The sequence below is a fragment of the Scleropages formosus genome, chromosome 5 (genome assembly GCF_900964775.1).
Source record: "Scleropages formosus chromosome 5, fSclFor1.1, whole genome shotgun sequence".
Classification (NCBI taxonomy): domain Eukaryota; kingdom Metazoa; phylum Chordata; class Actinopteri; order Osteoglossiformes; family Osteoglossidae; genus Scleropages; species Scleropages formosus.
The window spans coordinates 10,930,554-10,950,933 of record NC_041810.1 but is presented as its reverse complement, the minus strand read 5'-3'; the positions used below and the strand labels follow the sequence as shown (position 1 = coordinate 10,950,933).

Here is a 20,380-nt window from a genome sequence, read left to right as displayed (position 1 = left end):
TCCAGGCTTGCGCCCTCTGTTGCCTGGATAGGCTCTGGTTCGCGGTCTCAGACTGTGTGTGTGTGCGTGCGTTTTAAAGTATTATGTGGTTGTTTAACTTTACAGCTGTACATAGGTCTTGAACAGGTAAAGGTGTCCCCATGATTTCACTCTAAGAGTCTGTTACACAGTGGACCATTAAAGACAAAAAGAAGCACAGAGAGGGCACAACAGCCTCTTTCCCTGCCAGTGAATGGGCATATGCAGTACATTCACATCCTTCATAATAAGCCCTACATATCTGAACAAAGATATAACACCATTCAATAGTATTCAATAGTGTCATTATAGTTTATAAATTTAAAGAATTATTTCCTGCTTTAATAAGATTTCATTTATACTTAATAGTGCAATGACATTCCCAGCAAACAAAATTACTTTTCAAAAAAAAAAAAAAAGCCATCAGTTCCCCAGGTGTTTCCCCTCATCAGAACATGTGGCACACCAATCGGAATGGAGACACAAAGCTGCAGTGTGGGACTACAGCTTGGCCTGAAGGGAGCCCACGACAGGTTTGTCGTTGCAGAACTCAGACCACCAAGATGGACGCTCAAGCACATGGCAACCTTGGAGAACCGTAGACCATAGATTTTTGTAGAGCTGGAAGAGAAATGGACAAGGTCACCAGGTGGTGCTGGTCATGGGACCACCTTAATTCAAATTATTTCCACAGTGTTTACAGTTTGGATAATTATACAATGTCCCCTCCCCCCATTTATTATAGTTATATCTGAGGTTTATATAAAAACTTAACCGGTAAATAAATGAAGGGATGTCTGTATTATTAACTTGTTACTGATTACAACTAGAGGTAAAAATGAATTTGGAGATACGAACAAAATAAGACAGACTTCCAGTCTTGACCGTAAACAGAATAAACTAAAGAAGGTAAGCAGCGTTTAAGTTGAGGAGCCAGTTTAACGTTGTTCAGCAAAACCAAAGAGCTACTTGCACACAGACACAGTACTTCATGTGGATATCCAGGGTATTGCATTCAACTGCTATACTGTCAGACCATCATGGAAACAGTTAACAAGCACACACACACACACACACACACACACACACACACACACACACACACACACCACAGCCCATTCTAGTGACTGATGTCTCACATAAGCTTGCAGTGTTCAACTCGGTAGCAAACTGTCACACGTTAACCGTGTTCACATAACTCAGTGCTGATGCCCTGCTCACCTCTCCGTCAGCCCTACCAATGGGTGAGTTCAAGATGAAGTCGGGGGGCGCTATCACGTCTACCAGAGCCACAGCATCGTCCTTCAGCTGGTAGAGACCGAGAGCAGGAGATAAGCATAGATGTGTTCGTGTGGGGCCACAGTTGCACAACAGCTGGTGTGCATTGAGAGAGGAATCTCACCTGAGAGCAGAGTGTGAGGATCGCGCTGTGGAGCAGCTCAGCAGGTTCTTTACCACACAAATAACCTCCTGTGGGCACAAGAGCTCAGAACCAGTCAGTACTGTGGTACACTCAGAACCTTGGTACACAGAACAGTGCATGACAGTCAGTACTGTAGTACATAGAGCAGTGTGTGTTGGCGAGTACCCTGGTACAAGGTGGTCATGTGTTTGCTGAGGCTCCAGAGGCCGTAGAGCGCAGCAAGTCTCTGCAGCACGGGGCTCAGGCTGGGGGGCGTGTCCTCATCATGAGTGAAGTCGTGGAACCGATGGAGAACTGTGAGTTCAATAAAGGCCAGGGCCAGCGAGTGGCAGTAGTACACCTGCAGCATGCGCGCGCGCACACACACACACACACACTCAATGCAGTTATTTAACTTTCACAGCTCACCCTGATGTCCTACTTTTAGCAGCAACATCACAGTACTCAGTGAAATAAGTGTGTCAGACTGAAAGGTGGAGGCAGAGTCCCATTTCCCATTAATTACAAAACATCTCCACATCAACAAGGTGGGTGGAGTTTATGCTTCTTCACAGCACCAGTGGTGCACTGATGAGAGTCATCAGCCTGGTGTTACGGGTGCTACTGAAAGCCTATGGACTTGAGACCTCAGAAACTAAGTTTTGCATCCCGAGCTGGGGTGCCAGCAGTGTGAGAGTCGTGTGTTGTGGCTGTTGCGCCCTCACCTGGCTGTTGTTTCTTGCCTCAAATTCTGTTTTTCTCAGTGCCCTTTCCTGGGTCAGTTTGGCATAGCTCTCCTTCAGCAGGAAGCAGACAAGCCAGCGGTAGGCAGCCAGTGGCACTGGGGGGGGGGCACACAGCCACACGAACAAAAGTCAGCATTCAGTTGGGGTTGGGTCAGAAAGTGTGTGTGTGGGCACGTAGAATGATCCTAACAAAGAGCACACAGTTCATCTGCCTAAAAGCCCCTTCTGTTAATTGGCAACAGGTCTGAGTCCCAACCCGAGACGGTGTCAGATGCTCGACACCTCTGAGGTGAACATCTTCCAGCTCCACTTCCTTTTCAGCCTGCACGTGGACAGAAAAGGAACTGAACCGCACTCCTTCCCAGTTCCCACATGACTTGCATTTACATGTATTCACTTAGCTGATGCTTTTCTGCAAAGCAACTTACAATGTTAAGGTACTTATATTATGACATTTATACATAAGCTACACCCATTTAAACAGCAGGGTAATTTTATTGGAGCAATTTAGTGTAAATACCTTACTCAAGGGTATGACAGCAGGAGGTGGGAATTGAACCTGCGACCTTTGGGTTCAAAGGTAGTAGCTCTAACCACTACATGACCAGCTGCCCTCAAGAGGAGAACAAGGTCAGTAGGAACAAAGGCCAGAAATGGCAAAAAGGGATCATCTCAGCCACAATCAACATAAACACCTCTGAGTAACAGGAGTCATAGTGAGAAGTGTCTGTGCACCAAACATTTATGTCACTTAAGAACACAATAATTTACTGAGACAAGCAGCACAAAAAAGGAAAACTCTGTGGGCAGAACAAACAGGAAATGAGCAGCACAGCAAGAGAAAATGAAAGGCCCCAGAGTCCAAACCGTAACTCAGAGCACCACCATTCAGTGGGACTGCCACAACCACAACAATATGGAACACGTTTCAGAGAATGTGGAGCATCTGACTCACACCTGTCAGCAGAGGGGCAATAATCCAGACTTATCTCAGCAAACCTGGAGGTAATGGGTCACGAGCCACAAAGTGCAGGGTTTACATCCTCAAAGCTCACAGAAAACCGGCCACGTTTGCACAATCACACCCTCCCTGAAAAGGACACACTAAACTGCTCTAGCTGGCTGGAACACACAGACTCCCAACCAACCAACCAATGTCAACAACCGCTTGTTCCAAGCGGGGTCACGGCAAACCAGACCCTACCAGGTAACACAGGGCGTAAGGCCAAAGAGGGAGGGGACACACCCAGGACGGGACACCAGTCCACTGTAAGGCACCCTAAGCAGGGCTCAAACCCAAGACCTGCCACACAGCAGGCACTGACCAAATCTGCCGCGACACACAGACTCTCCACAGAGAAATGTCACAGTGCAACAGGGCGGCAGCACGGGGTATACCTGAGGAGTCCATGCAGGCGTCCACTGAGGTGGCAGTAAACTTTTCCTGCAGGATTTTATTGAAGTCCTCCAGGAAGTTCACAGACTGCAGCGGCGACTCGATCCTCCTTCCCTCTAAAGAGGAAGTCACACACAAGAATTGGCCTTGCCAGCAGGGAGCACTTCCAAATCAAAGCTTTTGAATCTGCCATTAACATTGCAGCCCTCAGCTCTGGTTGCTCACCGTGGTGCTTCAGGTGGACCCAGTTGAGCAGGTAGTTGCTAGTCTGCTGCAGAAGGACATTGTTGTCCCCCTCGTAAGTGCAGTTTGGATCGTTGTCATCCCTGATGTCCCCAAGGCGGTTCACTGGAACAGCAGCGGGGGGGTTAAACACTGACACTATCCACTCCAAAACATTAGTATGTAATTAGCATTTTTAAGAGGAATCAATGACAGAAGAGCCTATCAGTTGGACAAGCAGGAGGGAACACCTCATAAGATATAGAGCAGGGGTGTCAAATTCATTTCATTCAGCAGACAGAATAGGATTCGTGGCTCCAGCTGTGGGCCAGTTTTGTACATCATGTGGGTATAACAACAGAGAAAATGACTACCAGAGCAGGGAACCACTGTTTGCAACCACTATAAGTTAAGGCTGTATCCACATGTACGCCTACAGTGCCGTACACAAATTAAATATTGTTCAAGGCCAGATAAATAGCTTTCATGGACTATATGTTTGACACCCCTGATGTAGGAGGAAGACTTGCCATAATTCATATATGTATGAGTTTAATATGGAAGATCACTCCTTACTGGCGAGGTAGCCGTGGCCACCACAGGCTTCTCGGCACTCCTGAATGCCCCTCTGCACCGTCCAGGAGGACAAAGGCTTGCTGGAGCAGGAGATGGCATGGATCTCTCGGCCAAGCTCTGCCTGGAGCACAGAGATGGGAGAGGGACATTTAACTACACACTGTTTCCCCTATGAGCTCATGGTGGAATTACTACCACACTGCACACACACTCCACTGCCCACAGTTCTCACCTGGCGCTCGCTGCTGTCCTTCATGATGATGCCCATCTGCAGCTCCAAAAAGTTAATGAAGAAGGATCTACAGAAGTGCTTGAGCGCATAGATGGCAGACAGGTATGGTATGAGGCGCCATTGCTGCAGAAAGATGACAGAACTGAAGGACACGTCCGGTAAGGAAAGGCCAAGTGACATCACATCTCACTGGAGGCTTGGCCACACCCACCTGCAGCTGGTACTCCAGCACAGGGATTTCTTCATCATCCGAGGGGCCGAACTGGCATCTTGTCGCAGAGAAGCGGATGGCCACAGTCATAGCCAACTTCAGATTGGTTAGTGCTGTGTAGGTGATGGAGACCCGCCCAGTGGACAGGGCCCCCAGAGAGGCCCCAAAGCGCTTGGTGGGATCCTGGGAAATCAAAGACATTGACATATACTGCTGAAACGCCCAGCGTGGCCCCCAGACAAAAACTTCTCCAAAGCGCTCAGGTGTTGAGGGCAGTGACATACCAAGACTCAAAGCCCAAAGACTCAAAGCTCACAGTCCACAACCCAATCCCTTAAAGAACCTAGGGGGCAGGGCCACTGTGGCCACAGACCTTGAACGGGGTGACGTAGTGGCCTTCTGGTGTCACGTCCCCGGTCCTGTTAAGCAGATTCTCGCGAGGGATGCGGACGTTATGAAAAACCACAAAGCTGTAACACAGAAACATGAAGCGAAAAATCACTTCACAGCCCTTAGTGACAGTAACAGCCTACATCCCAGAAACAGGAAAACGAGGCATATTCATTTCCAGTCAACAGAATTATTGTTGTTATGTTGCGGATACTTTTATCCAAAGTGATGCACAGAATCTGAGCCATGCACATTTTTAAAGGAGCAATTCAGAGTTACAGCAGAAGGGGGACTGCTTAGATTACAGGTCAACATTCTATTTTTAAGGTGTGAGGCACAAGGAGCAGACATCTCTCTCAAGCCAAACACATACAAGAGCACTGTTCTTCTCCACATCTGGATGCCTGGTGGTCCCACTCACAACATAACAGTCTGTATGTTCTCAGTTTTGGCCCCAGTGTGGCTGACTGAGCTCCCACGGCACCTCTGAGCTCCTGAACCCCTGCATTCAAGAAGGGTCTCAACCCCATCTCTTTCAGAGCCACTTCCCTCCTGATCACATGGCAGCTCCATAAATGAGTCCAACACCATTTGCTATGATTATCTAGGTATTTGATATTTGAATGTCACTTCTATAGGCAGCTACTGGTGGGGTGTGAGCCAGTAACATGGTGGTATCAGACACACAAGTTCTCCTGTGTCTGAAGCCATTCCTCAGATGCTGGCCCACCTTTGTTTGGCATCATTTGTAAATCACTTTGGAGAAAAGGTGGGCAGATGGTAGTGTAGTAGTTAGAGCTGCTGCCTTTAGACCCAAAGGTCGCAGGTTTGAATTTCACACCTCCAGCTGTAGTACCCTTGAGCAAGGTACTCACCCTAAAATTGCTTCAGTAAAAATTACTCAGCTGTATAAATGGGTAAGTAATCGTCGGTAGATTAAAATTGTAAGTCACTTTGGTGAAAAGCACCAGCTAAATGAATGAATGTAAAAGAGCAGTTTGATTTGATTCCAGCATAACACCCTTGACTGGCCTTGGGGGTACAGTGCCATCCAATGGGCTTTCTCTGTGGGCTCTAAACATGTACACTCATCAGTTCTGACCCTTACCCATTGTCCAGGCCATTTTGCCCCAGCTTCTTGCCCATATCTCCCACCATCACTCCAGGCATAGCAAAGAGGGTTTTGGGATCTCTAACCTACATGTAAGAACAGGATACAGGCATGAATCCACGTAGCCATCCCCCTACATAACTGGACAACACCTGTCCCCATACAGGTGCACCGAAGTGTGCAGTGATAATTTTCATCCTCCAACAAGTGCAATTGGAAAGAGTAAAAACGCAATGATAATTTCAGTGAAAAAAAGCTGTGCTTTCAACTACACCACTGATTCTTGTGCTTCAGGTTTTTTCAGCTGCACAGTAATAAAACAGTGCTGTGCTACACACTCATTTGGAGGCCTTTGCGCTTTATGGTTCTTCAGGCGCTGCTGCTACCTTACCTGCACGATGAAGGAATGCAGGCCGTGGCAGTGGTCATCAGGTGTGAAGAGTTGAGCGAACACTAGCACATGGGTGGCTGTCTTCCCCAGGTTTCCAATCCAGAACTTTGCTGCTTCGATATTCGGAGTGTTTATTACAAATTCCTACACAAACCAGCAAAAAATAAATGCAAAACCAGCATGGACCCTGTCAACATTTTATTTTTGCATTTAAAATTAGTCTGAGAATTGCTAATAGACTAAACAAAGACACCAGCTCCTTGGGTTATGAACAGTCAAATTCCTAATTTTTGCAGATAAATACTTCCCACTTTATTTTTAATTGCATTTTCTTCACTTTCTACAACGCATCATAGCCCCCCCCAAGCTGAGAGACGGCAATAAAGAGCAAACAAACAGAACTGGAGAATGGGACTACCTTAATTCACCTCACTCCCACAGTGTTTACAGCTTCTGATGTTCCTAAATTTCTGAGCAGTAACAAGATGACGTGTAAATGCGATGAATCAATCAACAATCAGCATTAAATAGGGATTCTGTGGAAACTACTTATTTTCTGTCATTTTAAGTTAGTTTTGATTTTAATGTGCAGTTGTATAAAGTTTTTATTTCTTACCGCTATTGCTGAGAATTTTACAGATCATAACTCATAAACAAACTGAGTGTCTTCTGTAATCTTAAACTTTATTGATGTGACAGAATGAGTTAGAGACACACTTCCAGTCCCATCTGCGTTCCTTATGTAAGGAGCTGGTGTATTTGACTGATTAATGTTTGCCTTTTTAAGTAAGAAAAAGTGTGTCACTGTGTCACAGTGTACAGTTTTTACACATCACACAAACCTGAGTGTTAGGGTCATACTTCGCCGTCGTCCTAATGGCCTTGCTGTTACTGCCATGGCTCAACTCGGTCAATGCAAAGCATCCAAACGTCTGCATATTCACAGAGAGACTCAGAAGAGAACCAGCATCACTTTTCTCAGTGTGTTCACACACACACAAAATCAGTACTCATTGTAACAACCAGTTCAAACAGCCAGTACTTCCCAGGTATTGTTATATTCGAAATGGCCCCTCCAAAGGTTAAAGTCCAGATAGCAGGAAAAACCCCACAGGACCAGCATGAACACACAGTTGAACCCTCAAGTGCAAGGGTTCAATATGGATTGTGAAACAGAGAACAGGCTGCTGGGTTCCGGTTGCACTCGGGGGGGGAACACACCCAGTCCAGAGACAGTTATTTTTACATGAGAGAATGAATAGTTATTAACACAGAACTGTTACTGGTCCTTCAGCGGTGAGGGACACAAAAGAGACAGCGACGAGCGGTGCAGCTGCAGGCACTTGAATTTCTTACCGACATGTTCGCAATGTCTTGCACAAAGTCCTTATGTCTCTCTGAGCCCATACGGGTCACTGTGCTGCTGAACATCTGAAGAGAAGAAAGGAGAGACATTTAGAGCATCCATGACACCCACACAAACACAAATCTAATCACTAAAACACTGGGGCAGCTGACTGCATAGAGGATAGAGCTGCTTCCTTTGGATCCAAAGATTGGCCGTTCAAATCTCATCTACCGCTGTACCCTTCAGGAAGGTACTTACCCTAAATTGCTCCAGTAAAATTACCCAGCTGTGTGAATGGTTAAATAACTGTAAGTAGCTTAACATTGCAAGTCAGCTAAGTAGATAAAAACAAATCAAATTAACCCCCCACCACAAAGAGAGGTGCTCAGATGAGGCCTGTGTCATTCCAATCTAATGTTCAGTGCAGCCGACTCACCCCTTTGCTGAGCATGTACTTGGCCATTAGAGAACTGTCGTACATGCTCAGGCAGCTGTTGAATACAGCGTGCATCCATGGGTTCTGCACAACCTTCTCCTGGGGCAGGAAGTCATACCGGAAGAGCTGCTTGCAGCGGCGGAATGTGAGCTCCCGTTTTTTCTCTACAGACAGGTCCTCGCCAGGCTGACGCGCAAAGATCGGGTCCTTCTCCAGAGCCGTGAAGAGATGCCGCTGCGGGCACAGAGCAGCCATTTCAACAAGCTGCTGATACATTTACACCAGACACACAAACCTGGTTCTTTGTGTATGAAGACAAAAACACAAATAGGGAAATTTTTGTATTTCTAACTGCATTTCCCTCACAGTTCTTGTCTGTTGGAGACAACTGAAGCTGACCTGGGTTTCCACTCTCAGCCATCAGTTGGCAGCAAAACACACACAGGCAGAATAGAAGCACCCCAGGAGTGTTGAACTGGTTTCATTCCACTCACGTTCATGGTTCATGTCTGGCATTTCTAAGTGCTGGTGATCAATAATAAGATATGAAACGATGTACATATATATAGATTGAATCGGTCAACAAATATTTATTGAGTTTGTGCAGTTTCCTTTTTTGGTTTTAACGCAGCCCAAATAAATGTTAACATTATTTAAAAAATGTCAAAGATTAATTTACCATTGCAATACAGGCAGTCCCCAAGTTACGAACGTCAGATTTATGTACAACCCGTACTTATGAACCACCCCTTACTGACCGGAAGTTGATTTTTTTGTCATCCTTAAGTAACAATCAAATGAAAACTTCATAATTAAGCCTACTTTGCAACGCGCATCAAAACACTGCGCGTCGACAGTGGTTTGTCGGCTCATGCACGAGGTGTGTGAGCCCTAGGTAGGACAGACTTCCTTCTTTTCCCGCTAAGTGTCCCGTGTTACTGCATTTGGCTTTAATTTTTTTTTTGTTTTTACCCTCCTAACTATGGCACCAAAGTGTAAATGTGATGCAAGTGATGGTGATGCATCCAAGAAAAACGATCACAACTGAAACTAAATAATAAAGCAAAAGGTGAAACGCCAATGAACAATGGAAAAACGAACATTAAAGTTTCTTTAATGTTTTGCTCACTCTCTCCTACAAAAGACACATGTTCCCAGTTGCAGAATCTTACTCCAGACACCCTCGCCCCCATTCCCTACATTTTCAAACCTCCCTCGGTCCAGTCCTTGGGTCCAGTCTCCTCCGTGTACTCTGTTAATCATCACCGTAGTAATCTTTATTATTTCTTTCTGTCTCTCTCTCTATTATAAATACTGTAGTCACATAAGCATAATTCTTGCCCCGTCACACGGTACCCCAAGCGGGACTTGAACCCCAGACCCACCAGAGAGCAGGACCCGGTCAAACCCACTGCGCCACCGCACCCCCCACTGACGCACTGTTTTCAGTAATTTTAAACAAGTCTTAATTTGAACGATGCTTAGAATTATGCTTCTGAGATAGACTCCGGACGACCACAATCCTACACTGGGCAAGCGTTTATTGACAGCGACCGAATGGAAGTTTTACAAAGCATATTTCCATTTATTATAGCTTGATCTGAGGTTTTTACAGAATCTAACCTGTTAATAACTGGACAAATATTTCTATCCTTCACATGTTATGGATTGTGACTTATTGCTGAAGGTGGATTTTGGACTTACATACAAAATGAGTTACGAAGACACTTCTGGCCCCAGCAACATTCATAAGTCGAGAAGTCAGTGTGTGAGTAGCACTACGAGTACACAGTCTCACAGTAACGTGCAGAGCACGACTGGAACAGACCGGGCTGGCGCGTTCAGACTGAAACACGCTCAAGATGGTCAACTCCCCTTGCATGTGTAATGACACCTTCAAACTGCATAATAATGGTACATTTTACCTTGAACGCCAGTATATCTTCTCCGCTCATGAATATGGCCATTTCCTTCCAGTCGAAGGAGGCTTTCTTTCTGTACGCATCCAAAGGGCCTCTGGGAAGATCAGGAATCTCCGGGTTCACCATCTTCTCGCTTATCAAAGGCAAAGCGTGCGGCTACAGCAGCTTGGTCACGTCCTGCTCTTTGACGGTTTTCACTTTGAAACCAAATTCAGTCAGTGGTGAGGAAAGGGGCGCTGTAGGCAACAAGGGATTGAAAGAATATGACTAGCAACACTGCTGACTTTGAACTCCACTTTATCAGAGGTTATTTTCAGTGAGAGCGGTCACAACTGATTTTCTCTCTCTCTCTCTCTCTCTCTTACACACACACCTCCCGGCGTAAAACAATCATTCAAGGTCCAACGATAGTGGACCCAGATACTACTACGCTGCACAGTGTCACAGTCTGCACAGCACGAAAGGTACATTTTGTCCTGCTCATCATCATGTAAACAGCCATGAACCTTTCTGAAGTTAAAAATTAAATAAAACTTAAAATTTAAGTTTTTGCATCATGGCGTGTTGTTTGTCACGTCAACCAACGACGGCGCAGATTATATTTACAAACAATATGAATACAGCAGGGGGGTGCGGTGGCGCAGTGGGTTGGACCGCAGTCCTGCTCTCCGGTGGGTCTGGGGTTCAAGTCCCGCGGGGGGTGCCTTGTGATGGACTGGCGTCCTGTCCTGGGTGTGTCCCCTCCCTCTCCGGCCTTACGCCCTGTGTTACCGGGTAGGCTCCGGTTCCCCGCGACCCCGTATGGGACAAGCGGTTCTGAAAATGGATGGATGGATGGATGAATACAGCAATTTACAGGAAGACGTGACACATTCGTTAAAAAAAAAAAAAAGTACACATATGGCTTGAAAAGAACTTAGTTATCTCATGCTTGGACCAGGAATTAAATTACAGTAAATGTGAGTACATACCAATACGTACCAAATCACAGTTTAAAACGTAACCAAGTCTAACTATCAGCGATGACGACATAAGAATGCGACGGCAAAGGGCGGTGTTACTGTTCCATAGTAGGGGGGGGGGGTCACTCCTTTCGCGGGATCCGATTGGGTCTCCATGGCACGATCCTGACTTACTATTGGACAAGCAGTGGACCGCTCGTTGTTGTTGGTCATCAGTATGCGCCACCGATGTGTTTACGGTCCACGGAGCTCCACGCTTGACCCATGTGTAAACAATGCCGAAACTGTGCGAAGTCCGAACCGCGGACACGGAGTGTCTCTTGCCCGCGGGGTTTTGGTCCGCGCTCGATGTTTGGATAAAGAAGCCCCACGTCGTGAACAAACGGCTGTGTGGCGCCAAAGAGGATGGCGTTAGAGAAATTGTTGATTCAACGGAAATCGAGATATTATTGTTGTCATGTTTGGGAGGTGACCGGCGTGACCGTCCCCGGCTGGACCCCGAGCAGGCGGAGGATGTCCTCCTGTTCCTGAAGAGCGGAGAGGAACAGAACTTCGGACTAGTGGAGGATAGAGAGGGACACGCAAGAGGACGCTGGAGCTGTGCAGTGAGAACGGTCATTCCTAAAGTGAACTCGTATGGCTCTCAGCTGCATAAAGAGGTTATAGTCAAAGGTGAGGAGGTGTGAGCAGGAGAGCTGCTCGACAAGCACAGCTGTGGTGTGACGTCCACTCCTGAGAGGGGCTATCACGGTCATCAGTATCAGTATCAGTATCAGTGGGATCATTAATGAGTGTTGTTATCTGTAAACCTCAGTCAAAGGCACATGATCAGTGGGACGTCACTATGTATCAGGGGATCATAATAGGGATGTCGGTGCTCTTCCACCCTGCAGGTTCATCCGTTCACACCTACACGTTTTTGATGTTGTTCCCTCCAGACATCACCCAAAAGCGTGTGACTTTCCTGCCGTTCGAGGAAAGCCCAGACGGCGACAAGGTTCTCCACAAAAGTAACGTTTACCAGATCCAGCTGAAGGAGCTGAGCGATGACCAATGGTGAGCTTCTGAATTACTGAGAAAATTTCCAGGGATACCCTTCGTACTTATTTCCGAATGATCGAGATATATCCGTGTACGCTCTGATTGCCTGCAGGTCTCGAATATGGGACTACCAGCTCTTTCCTGTGCGTTGAGGTTGTTTAAACGCACCTAGGATTCAGAGTTTAATAATCAGCAGACTTTGCATCCTGAGTAAGAATCGGAGCAGGGAAACATCAGCGTCACACATCAAACGTCACGTTTCTTTGAAATGGCATCTAAAACTGCAGAAGCCTTGAAGCCTGAAGTGTGGATCAGGGTGTCTCTTGTTCTTCTGTTGTTGATATTTTTAAAAACGTTTAATGATTCTCTTAATGGGGGGTGCGGTAGCGCAGCGGGTTTGGCCGGGTCTTGCTCTCTGGCGGGACTGGGGTTCGAGTCCAGCTTGGGGTGCCTTGTGACGGACTGGCGTCCCATCCTGGGTGTGTCCCCTCCCCCTCCAGCCTTGCGCCCTGTGTTGCTGGCTTGGGCTCTGGTTCACCGCGACAAGCGGCTTCAGCCTCTGTGTGTGTGTGTGAGTGTGAGTGATTTTGTTAATTTATGTAGATATTTTGGCAGAGAGAATTCAGATTACGCAGCAGATTTAGTAAGGCCAGTTGCAAGGACTTGAACCAACAACTTCCCTGCCCCAGGTGTGTGTCCCTGTGGGCACTCCAGCCGGACTGCTGGTTCTCGGACGGTGTGGTGTACCCTCGGCTCACCTGGCTGGGCTCTGAGCTGCTGCCCCGGGTGGTCCGCTGGGCTACGGAGAACCGCCTGAGTGAGTTCAAAAGCACCCTGTCGCTCATCCCCATAGAGAAGTACGGCCGACTCTACCAGCATCTCAAGGACAAGTACAAAGAGATGGTGAAGGTGAGGAGGCTCCTAACACAGAGAAGCTCAGAAAGTGCTCTTACACAAAACTGGATGTTCTTGAAAAACAGAAATGAACTATAACCACTCAACAGTGAATGAATCATCAGCATCATCAGAAGTGTCTCAGTAAGGGTTTTTATACTCTGACTGGTGTCACACACACCTCCAGTGCGCAGTGTGTCATTTCTGTTCAAGGTTTGGCCTGAAGTGACTGACCCCGAGAAGTTTGTCTACGAGGACGTCGCCATCGCTACGTATCTCCTGGTGGGTGTGGCCAAATCTAATTATGGACATCAGTGATGTGGTTACAGACACAAGTGAAGGACCTCAGTGGTTGAAGTAACTGGTGACACGCACACACACAGTTCCTTTAAGTTCTCTGCTTCAGGTCTGATCAGGGGTCAAGTTAAGACAAAAAAACAGCAGAACATATTTAAATAGACTGCAGCCTAGAGCTGAGTTGACCAACCACTGGCTCTAAGGTTCAGGGAAACAGGAGTTTGAACAAAGTGTAAAAGGAGGTAACAGCAAACCCATTAGTGCTTCATGTTGCTAAGAGGAATGTGTTATTTTAGTGAGGGGGTGCATCCAACAGCGAGGCCCCCCAACACCATGAACACGCCCCTGACGATGCCTCCATGTTCCCTCTGCTCTCCCAGGTGCTGTGGGAGGAGGAGCGCATCCAGCAGGGCACAACGACCAGGCAGTCCTTCGTGGACCTTGGCTGTGGCAATGGCCTCCTTGTTCACGTGCTGACAAACGAAGGGGTGCGTTGACCGCTTTCCATGTAGGAAGGCAGGCCAAGCACTGCGGGTGGCACGTGTCCCAGGCTGTAACCTCATCATCAGGGAGCCTGTGAAAAAAAGAGAGTAGAACTGCATCAGTCTGTCTGGTGCAGAGCCCCAAATGAGAGGCTGTCCCTCTGCAGTGCAGCACAGTCGTTTACCACAACTGAACTAGGCTTGGGGAAGGAGTGTCTGCTCACAGTACTGTCAGCAGTGACACTGCTCTCTGCTTTGTTCTTGCAGCACCCTGGGAAAGGACTCGATGTTCGCAGAAGAAAGATCTGGGACATGTATGGCCCTCAGACGCACCTTGAGGTACAAACCCCCCCCCCCCCAGCCAGCCCACCCAGGAACAGGCCATCAATGGGAGGCAATTTGCAGCTTTCCTTTCCTTTGCACTATGGAGCTGCAGAGTGCCCCCATCTATTATTCACAGCGTTGTTTTCTCTGAGGGTCCTGGGCTGAAGTCACAGCCTGCACTTCCTGTTTAACAGCTCTGCTGAGAAATGCAGGCATGGATGGAGCCCCGTGGTCCCTTTCACATGGTGGAGACACACAAGTTCCATACACATCACTGCAGTGCTGTGTGATCCATCTCTCTCTTGTTCCTGCCCTTCCCCACATGCAGTTTTTCTCCAGAGACACTGAAATGTCTTTAACGTAGTTTGCCATGGCTAAATAAAGACTGTGTGACACGACGCCGCAGAGCTGGAAGCCTCATGACCCTGTGCTCTACACTCTTGTTGAAGGAGCGAGCGATCACACCGAGCGACACCTGCCTATTCCCCAACACCGACTGGCTCATCGGGAACCACTCGGACGAGCTGACGCCCTGGATCCCCGTGCTGTGCGCCAGGTACATATACTGTGCACCACTAGGGGGAGCAGCTGAGGCTTCTGAAACGTGGCAGCGCCCTGGAGCTGCACCCCCTGCTTTACTGTGTCTCGGAACTTGTTCCTCAGCTGACGCTTCTTTTCAGTGACAGTATTTGACAATTTATCATTTTACAGAGTATTTTTAGTGCATCAATTAAATAAATACTTTGATCAAGGTGCTAAAGCAAGAGGTGGAATTCAAACCCAGGACCTTTGAGTGTGAAGTGATGGCTCTCAGCACTGTACCACCTGCTTGCCCAGAATTTGCTCTGATACTGATTATGACGGAGTGTGAACGGTCATTCCCTCATTCCCTCCTGCAGATCATCCTACTCGTGCCGCTACTTCGTGTTGCCCTGCTGCTTCTTCGACTTCAGTGGAAAGTTCCAGCGCCGACGCTGCACCGTGTCCCAGTACAGAGAGTACATTGACTTCAATGTGCAGGTTGGCTCTGTGTGCGGCTTTCATGTGGAAGAGGACTGCCTGAGAATTCCTTCAACAAAGCGGGTATGAGTGCAGGTACAGGAGGCGGGGTGAAGAGCGGCCTGGTGAACCGTGGTACAGGTTGAAAGAGGGGTGTCCATTTCCTCACTTTGTAGGTGTGTCTCATTGGAAGGAGGAGGAGCTACGAGCCGAGCAGCGAAGCCCAAGTGGATGCTGCCCGATCCCAGTATATCCTCAACAGGCCTAGCTTCTCCACTAAGGACAGCATACAGGGGGCAGGACCAGAGGCAGCGTGGGGGCGGGGCTTTCAGCCTAGGGAGCGAACGGAGGTGGTCAGGAACTGCGCAAGCCTCCCACGTGACCTTGTGGACAGCGTGATCCAGCAGGTGGCATTTGCCTTGCTTGCACTGACCCCCATGGACAGCAGTGAAGGAGCTGCGTGGAACCAAGGAGGTGAGATAGTGTTGGGTTGAGTCGCCTTAACCACTGGCCCACCCCGCTCTCGTAGACCCAAACTTGGATAACCCATGATGCTTTGCTCCTCTCAATGCAGATCATGCCCTCTGAGCTGGTGTCCAGCGATCTCTTGCTGTAAAGTGATTTGATGGAAATGGAAGCAGGGGAACGACACCGGCTGTATGAATTATCCACACGGTTCTGTGTCATTTACGATAGGTGTGGTTCCAAATGGAGGGAAGTGGTACTGTGTGTGTCAAGGAAGGTCTTTCGAGAGGTTACTGGGCTCTGTGTTACTGCTCACGGTGACAACTGTGAGTCTGGAGGAGTCACGCCTCTGTGGATGGACAAGGCTCTCCATCCCAGGGATACTGTCACCGCGGGAGTGTCCAGGTTTTAGTCCTTGAAGATGCCACCGCATGTGGTCAGGTTCCCTGTCTTGGAGGCTGGAGGGGAACATGACTGAGGAGTCAAGGGTGCCTGACAGTGAAATGTTTGCAGGCAGTCCTGAGGGCTGTGGAACAGAAAGCACCCTTTCCCTGGTGACGTGGAGGCCTCTTCCTGCTGAGCTGCCGGTTGTAAAACAGCTCACATGAGCTTTATTAGCATGACGTACGTTTCGGCCTTGTCCGCCAAGCCCACATCTGCTCCCACGTTCAGCGGCGCCTCTCTGCTGCCTGGACGGGGGTGCGGTCACGCTCAGCCCGTGGAGTAAGTCAGGTTCCCAATAGCCAGTTGCACGCATCAGCTCGGCACTAGAGGTGGGACTGACTGTCATGAGGTGGGAGGGGATTGGTGGAAAGGGGTGTTTACCATCAGATGGAGGTTCTTTTCGGTGTGGGGGGTCTCTGGCTCCACACAAAGATCTGTGGACATGGGAAAGAAACTGACAGCTGTATCTTCTTCACGCAGCTTGTTCTTCCCAATGTTCCCAGTAAACTCGCTACTGGGGGGCCTCAGAACTGGGGGGGGGCGTGAGACCGACACCAACAGCTCTGTGTGGCTACATAGAGAACATCTTGCTGTGGCAGCAGATGAGTCGCCCACACACCTCAGCATAGAAATTCAGCTTGTCGTTGCTATGGTAATATGGAGCAACCCTGATGCCCCCCCACCTGGGGAGGTCAGATGAAGAGGAGGCATAGGGACCGTGAGGGTGCTGACCTCACTTGTGCCAGTGTGGACTTTTGGTTCCATCTCCAGCCTCAGTGGCAATGGTGGATGGAGGATGAGATGGGCCTTCAACATTTGCCCTTTATCGATCGCGCCAATCAAACCTGAGACCGAGGCACCGCTGCCTCCTCCTCCCGTCTCGTTCGCGGTACAAACTCAGCCTATAATGAGTGAGGTGCTGCAGCCTAGATTTGCGACTTGAACCTGTATGAGGTTAGCGGCACCTGTATGAGAGCGCAGTGCGAGAACACACACCTGTATACGGTTCTGTCACACTCAGGTAGCCTGGCACTTGGGGAGGTGGCCGAGCTACTGGACAAGGAGACCCTGCGGACCCTGAGGAAGGAGTGTGGAGGCCTGCAGACCCTCCTGAAGAACAAGCACCAGGTGTTCAGAGGTACACTGGTTAAATCCAGTGTGTGATCCGCACACTGGGAATGGGAACATGCCGCTCCTTTCTTGTTTGTGTCAAACAGACCTTTCTGCAGTGCTCTCTAACATCTGGTACCACTGAAACATCTGGCTTTGAGAAACAGACCTTTTGTATGGGTCTGCACTTCCTGTTTGTTTCTGCTTTCCTCCACAATGCATTTCGTTCAAACCCTTTCAGAATGTTCTTAATGCCTGCATTCTGGGGGACCTGTGACCCTGCTGTGCTCATTCTTAGCCTTAACACAAATCCTCCGTGTGCTTGTTCTCATTCTCTCCACAGCAGGGATTCAAACTTTATGACCAAACGATCGGAATGTGAATTTTGTGTGTGTGTGTGACTCAGCCTAACTCCAACAGCCACATTAGTCAGATTAAATATTTACTTTATAAATGTTTCCTTCTCAGTCAAAATGTCAGGAAAGGCCCCCAGAGGGCCAGAAGGGGTCGCTGTGACTGACGCTAGTTCCTGTGTCTCCTCTGCAGTGGACAGCGGACGAGTGACCCTGCGGGACTGGAGGACCCCGAAACCGACGCCCCCGGAGACCCGGAAGACCCAGACCTGCTGGTTCCACGAGCACCACCCTCAGGGATGCCCCCTAGAGGCCGAGAGCTGCGCCTTTGCCCACGGAACCTCGGACCTTCAGCCAGCCAGCAGACCACGTTGGAAACACACAAACACACAGGCACGCGCACACACGTGTACTGTGAGATAGCTGCACGCTCTCCTGTGCTTGTGTTCTGGTCTGAACGTGAACTGAACGCCTTCGCTTAAAAGCGAACGGAAGCAAGGTGTGTCTCACTGTGCTGGCTCTCTGTTTCAATAAATCGCAACACTTGCACCAGCAGCAGGCGCGTTGCATCCTGGGATATGTTTATCATTCGCTGGCTGTGCCAAAGGGTTCAGATGTGGTGAGAGCCGCATTCAGACCTGCACTTTCCCCTTGTTTACTGGGGACGGAAACAACTCAGCACTTCTAGGAATCCAGAGAACGCTCTGACATGATTATTAGTCAGCCTGGGAAGGCGCTGTGTCTCTCTGTCTCTGTAACACACACACACACACACACAGACGCTTTATCCACTGAGGTGACGCCACACAGCTGCCATGGGCCAGGGAGCACAACCAACCGCATCCAACCCTACAGGGCCAGTGCCACTCGGAGGACCCCCCACGGGATGACTTTAAAAGGGTTAAGAGTGAAAGGGCTGCGACACCTTTCATCGAAATGTTAGGCTATGAATAATTTGGAAGGGCCACTGCAGGGTGCTGTTTTGTAAGACCCACCTCTCTCTGTGGCCAGAGGACCAAGGTGGGGTGGGGAAACCTGGGGACGAGACTGAGTCACCGTGTCCAAATGCTACTTAAAGTTGCTTGCAGTGGGGCAAAAGCCAGGAGCTCCCCCTCCCAGCACTCACCAGTCAGCAGTGAGGCCCTGCCCACTGGGCGTGGATGTGCCGCAGAATGACATGTAAACACCACAGTTACAAACGTCCCCCATTTGTTCGTGTGGCTCAGTGTGGTGGGATGCTGGTGACACTCAGCTCATTCAGCAGGGGGCGTAGCAATTAAAGGCACCTGCAGTTCATGGGTTTGAGCCTCTCTCTCTGTTTTTCCCTGAATTATTGCAGTAAAAGTAGCTAGCTGTAAAAAAGGGTCGACTGTTGTCCGCTGCCATGGTAACAGTGTGAGGTAAGACTGCTGTTTGTGCTGTTCTGCTCTCCACTGGGCCGCTGAACCAGACTGCAGTCCTTTGTCCTGAAGTGAGGGCCGTCGGTTCGAGCCTGTGCGTCTGGGGATGACGGACCTGTTTACATGGGCAGGGAAGGGAACCGGGGCCAAGGGCCGCAAGCTGGGAACAACAAATTGAAGCACTGGAAAAAATGAGCATGTAGGACGAAATGTGGAAACATGGCAGTATTTCAGAGGGGCTCCTCCAGAATGACCTGGAACACCTGGACCGGCATGGAGGGAGGGAGGAATGATGCTCCCACTAACAGGAAAATACGTTGCTGTGGCAGTGAGAGGCTAAATGCCCTCACCGGAGACCATCAAGCTCTTAATTCGGTCAGACTCAGAGAGCAGGATTAAGGGATCCGCATCTCTGTCCATCACAGCCATTTGCGCTCAGGTCCCACTGGAGCTTCAGACAGGCCGAGGCTGTCGGTTCCACTACATAAACATTTTGCGCTCACATTTTGTCTGCATCTGTCCACGCTGACTGTGTCTGTGGAGGAAAACACTGGGAAACTCTCATCTCCTCCTGGTCAGTCCACACCAGGTTCTTCAGGTTCTGTCCACACACAGAGCCGTGGACCTGGGCACCTTGGTCACACATTTAGTCATCCATTTGTCAGACACCGTACTCCGAAATGATGTATAACTGAGTGAACAGAAGGGCATCATCGATAGCTGAAGATGCATAGCTTGTGTGTGTGATACCACCATGATGCTGGTTCACATCCCTCAAGTAGCTCCTGTAGAAGTGATATTCAAGTAGCAAATACAAAGCACATGGTGTTGGACTCATTTATGGAGCTGTGAGGAGATCAGGAAAGAAGTGGCTAAGAAGGACATGGGTTCGAGTCCCTTCTTGAATACCGTGTAAACAAACATATCCCAGCCGACATGTCAGTGCATTGCAGTGTCTCCTCCTCTTCCCACAATGTACACATGTATTCTGTACTTACGCTTGGCTGCGACGCACTGCTGGCAGGTCTGTCTGTCGTGCGGACATCCTGTCTGCTGGGAAACTCTCCAGTGAGTTCACAGAACGGCTTCTGTTTTTGAAAAGTTCCTGCAGTGAGTGTTTCATAGCATCTGCTATTAGTACATATTATATTTAATATTACATTTTAAAACTGAACATGTTGTCTTATGGGGAAGGACCTAGTGGACTC

General features: G+C 48.8%; 2 protein-coding genes across 5 annotated transcripts; one reads left to right on the top strand and one right to left on the bottom strand.

Moving 5' to 3' along the window:
* Positions 1 to 8: 8 nt before the first annotated feature.
* acox3 (acyl-CoA oxidase 3, pristanoyl) lies at positions 9 to 11,455 on the bottom strand. Of its 4 annotated transcripts, none has more exons than XM_018759519.1 (18): positions 11,383 to 11,455; positions 10,405 to 10,637; positions 8,480 to 8,713; positions 8,052 to 8,126; positions 7,538 to 7,627; positions 6,696 to 6,839; positions 6,302 to 6,390; positions 5,177 to 5,273; positions 4,804 to 4,986; positions 4,593 to 4,715; positions 4,361 to 4,481; positions 3,788 to 3,910; positions 3,565 to 3,678; positions 2,146 to 2,261; positions 1,607 to 1,781; positions 1,421 to 1,488; positions 1,240 to 1,326; positions 9 to 639 (listed from the first exon to the last, which is right to left on the bottom strand). In XM_018759519.1, exons 2-18 carry the CDS (start codon positions 10,525 to 10,527, stop codon positions 520 to 522), a joined length of 2,082 nt encoding a protein of 693 aa, XP_018615035.1. In that variant the 5' UTR covers positions 10,528 to 10,637; positions 11,383 to 11,455; the 3' UTR covers positions 9 to 519. The 4 variants fall into 4 exon arrangements, with proteins under 4 accessions (XP_018615035.1, XP_018615036.1, XP_018615034.1 ...); XM_018759520.1 differs by having other exon boundaries at positions 11,373 to 11,428; XM_018759518.2 differs by lacking the exon at positions 11,383 to 11,455 and having other exon boundaries at positions 10,405 to 10,817.
* Positions 11,456 to 11,592: 137 nt separating this feature from the next.
* On the top strand, positions 11,593 to 18,341 carry trmt44 (tRNA methyltransferase 44 homolog). Its single transcript, XM_018759574.2, has 11 exons — positions 11,593 to 12,035; positions 12,302 to 12,419; positions 13,094 to 13,313; positions 13,512 to 13,580; positions 13,976 to 14,083; positions 14,345 to 14,416; positions 14,851 to 14,957; positions 15,301 to 15,484; positions 15,577 to 15,874; positions 17,331 to 17,447; positions 17,966 to 18,341. Exons 1-11 carry the CDS (start codon positions 11,639 to 11,641, stop codon positions 18,193 to 18,195), a joined length of 1,920 nt encoding a protein of 639 aa, XP_018615090.2. The 5' UTR covers positions 11,593 to 11,638; the 3' UTR covers positions 18,196 to 18,341.
* The last annotated feature ends 2,039 nt before the right edge of the window (positions 18,342 to 20,380 follow it).

Excerpts from the sequence above, each read along its gene's own strand:
- acox3 (XM_018759519.1), bottom strand. The coding sequence starts at position 10,527 with ATGGTGAACCCGGAGATTCCTGATCTTCCCAGAGGCCCTTTGGATGCG. Across the intron at positions 8,714-10,404 it reads AAGATATACTGGCGTTCAAG|CGGCATCTCTTCACGGCTCT; the intron begins GTAAAATGTACC and ends CTGTGCCCGCAG. Across the intron at positions 6,391-6,695 it reads TGCATTCCTTCATCGTGCAG|GTTAGAGATCCCAAAACCCT; the intron begins GTAAGGTAGCAG and ends TCTTACATGTAG.
- trmt44 (XM_018759574.2), top strand. The coding sequence starts at position 11,639 with ATGCCGAAACTGTGCGAAGTCCGAACCGCGGACACGGAGTGTCTCTTG. Across the intron at positions 12,036-12,301 it reads TAAAGAGGTTATAGTCAAAG|ACATCACCCAAAAGCGTGTG; the intron begins GTGAGGAGGTGT and ends TGTTCCCTCCAG. Across the intron at positions 12,420-13,093 it reads GAGCTGAGCGATGACCAATG|GTGTGTGTCCCTGTGGGCAC; the intron begins GTGAGCTTCTGA and ends TCCCTGCCCCAG.